At 38.8% G+C, this 2,370-nt stretch overlaps 1 protein-coding gene across 1 annotated transcript; it reads left to right on the top strand.

Moving 5' to 3' along the window:
• Window positions 1–223: 223 nt before the first annotated feature.
• Window positions 224–2,370, top strand: LOC106376621 (eukaryotic translation initiation factor 6-2). Its single transcript, XM_013816713.3, has 8 exons — window positions 224–367; window positions 581–626; window positions 711–807; window positions 881–966; window positions 1,068–1,112; window positions 1,417–1,547; window positions 1,747–1,857; window positions 1,947–2,370. The coding sequence occupies exons 2-8, from the start codon at window positions 617–619 to the stop codon at window positions 2,202–2,204; spliced, it is 738 nt and encodes a 245-aa protein (XP_013672167.1). The 5' UTR covers window positions 224–367; window positions 581–616; the 3' UTR covers window positions 2,205–2,370.

Raw genomic sequence — 2,370 nt, 5'->3', positions numbered from 1 at the left:
TCCATCTTTTATTACACTAATATTCTTCTAAAATCGTATTTTCCCCGAAACTGACATCACGTTTCAACGTGTTTTATATTCGTAAGTCAGAAATAATTTGTTTACAAGTAGATAATGTAGTCTGACTTTCAACTTACTTTTCCTCCAAGGCTTGAAACCCAAAATAATAATAATTGAGTTTTTTTTTCTTTCTGTTTAATAATTTTATTAATTGACCTTATTGGAGGCTCCTTTAAATTAGGGCCAAAGCGGTGTCCAGAGCCGCCAGTGTTTAAAAGGGCAACCCTTTTTCTCTTCCTCCTCAAAAACCTTTTTAACTCCATTTATTGCCTCTTCTTTCTCGCCGCTCGATTCATCCCTCTCCCAAGTAAGCTTCTCTAATTTGTTCCTGCTCTGTTGTAAGAATCTTTATCTATAGTTATAGTTAGCCAGGGAATGACAAATCGAAATTTTCTGTGTTAGAAACCCTAGTTAGGGAACCGTTGCTTTAATTCGATCTCAAATTAGGGTTTTTGTTGCAGTCGCCACATCCTGTTTTGTTTTTGATGATAAAGATTTCACCTTTGTCTTGTTCACGCAGGTGTGCGTTAGCAAAGTTCCTACCTTTCTCAACTCCATGGCCACTCGTAAGCTTTCTGCAGAGCCTTATCTATACTAATTGTGTTTACTCTTTTGTGGAAGTGTGGTTTTGATGGGTGATATGATGGCAGGTCTTCAGTTTGAGAACAACTGTGAAGTTGGTGTCTTTTCAAAGCTCACTAACGCCTATTGCTTAGTTGCTATTGGAGGCTCTGAGAACTTTTACAGGTATCCCTTTGTTTTGCTTTGTATACCTCTTTTAAAGTTCTTCAGTTTGGTGTTTATGTTTGATATTTTGCAGTGCTTTTGAGTCGGAGTTAGCTGATGTTATCCCTATCGTTAAGACCTCTCTTGGTGGAACACGGATTATTGGCCGTCTTTGTGCTGGTTAGCCTTCTAAACCATTTTCTAATCTTCTTGATATTGTCCACTTGCGTGTACTTAAAAGATGGGTTTGTTTTTTTCTTCTTCTTTCTCGGTGTATATAGGAAACAAGAATGGGCTTCTTGTGCCTCATACAACTACTGACCAAGGTAACATTTCTTACTCCAGTCCATTTCTTAGCAAGAGTTAAGAATTTCTCTTGAGGTTCATAATAAAGCATGGCATAGTTGAGATATTAGCGTTTTTGCTGAATATTGTTCATGCAACTTGTCAGAAGCATTTGCACTCATTGTCTCTGTTTAGGTTTGGTTTATGAGTGGACGATCTAATAACTGAATACGCTTGCTTCTAGTAATCTGTAATGCTTTTGTTCTTCTGACAACGAAATATTAATTATCGGTTCTGTGGTCTGGTCTCTCCTGCAAATTACTTATGGTTTCTTTTTTCTGACAGAGCTTCAACACTTGAGGAACAGTCTACCTGATCAAGTTGTGGTCCAGAGAATCGAGGAGCGTCTCTCTGCTCTTGGTAATTGCATTGCTTGCAATGACCATGTTGCTCTTGCTCACACCGATCTTGACAAGGTAAAATATATCCTGCTTAATGTCTCTTATGAAACTGCTCCGCAAAACATACCTGCTGTTTCCCAATTAACTGTCAGTCAATAAATGATGATAAATTCATTGAGCTACAAAAGTGTGCAGAGATAATGCAAAGTAAATCAATGGAGTCTCTGTACTTATGCCGTTTGATTTGATGTCTGGTTCTGGTTTCCATCGACAGGAAACTGAGGAAATAATAGCGGATGTTCTCGGTGTTGAAGTTTTCCGTCAGACGATTGCAGGCAACATTCTTGTAGGCAGCTACTGTGCCTTGTCCAACAGAGGTGGCATTGTAAGAGAGAATACAAAACACATCATCATCCCTTTGATTGAAACTAGCATTCAAACTCACTAAAAATTTGTCTTCGTTTAATCGAATAGGTTCATCCTCACACCTCAGTGGAAGACTTGGACGAGCTCTCGACACTACTTCAAGTCCCACTCGTTGCAGGAACTGTGAACCGTGGTAGTGAAGTTATAGGCGCGGGAATGACCGTTAATGATTGGACTGCTTTCTGCGGTTCAGACACAACTGCAACAGAGCTCTCTGTTATAGACAGCATCTTCAAGCTAAGGGAAGCCCAACCTAGCTCTATTGTCGACGAGATGAGGAAGTCTTTGATCGATACCTATGTTTAATTTTTGCTTTGATTGGACGACACAACAACAACATCATCCCAAGTGTCATTCCTTATGTTTTTCATATCTTTTACTGTTGCAAGAATTAGTTTTATTCCCCTTTTGTTTTTACTGTGTTGAATCTTTTTGAGTTATCCATAAATGCAAACTATCTTTCTATTGGGTC

The sequence above is a fragment of the Brassica napus genome, chromosome C4 (genome assembly GCF_020379485.1).
Source record: "Brassica napus cultivar Da-Ae chromosome C4, Da-Ae, whole genome shotgun sequence".
Lineage (NCBI taxonomy): Eukaryota > Viridiplantae > Streptophyta > Magnoliopsida > Brassicales > Brassicaceae > Brassica > Brassica napus.
This window is presented reverse-complemented; position numbering and strand designations above follow the sequence as displayed.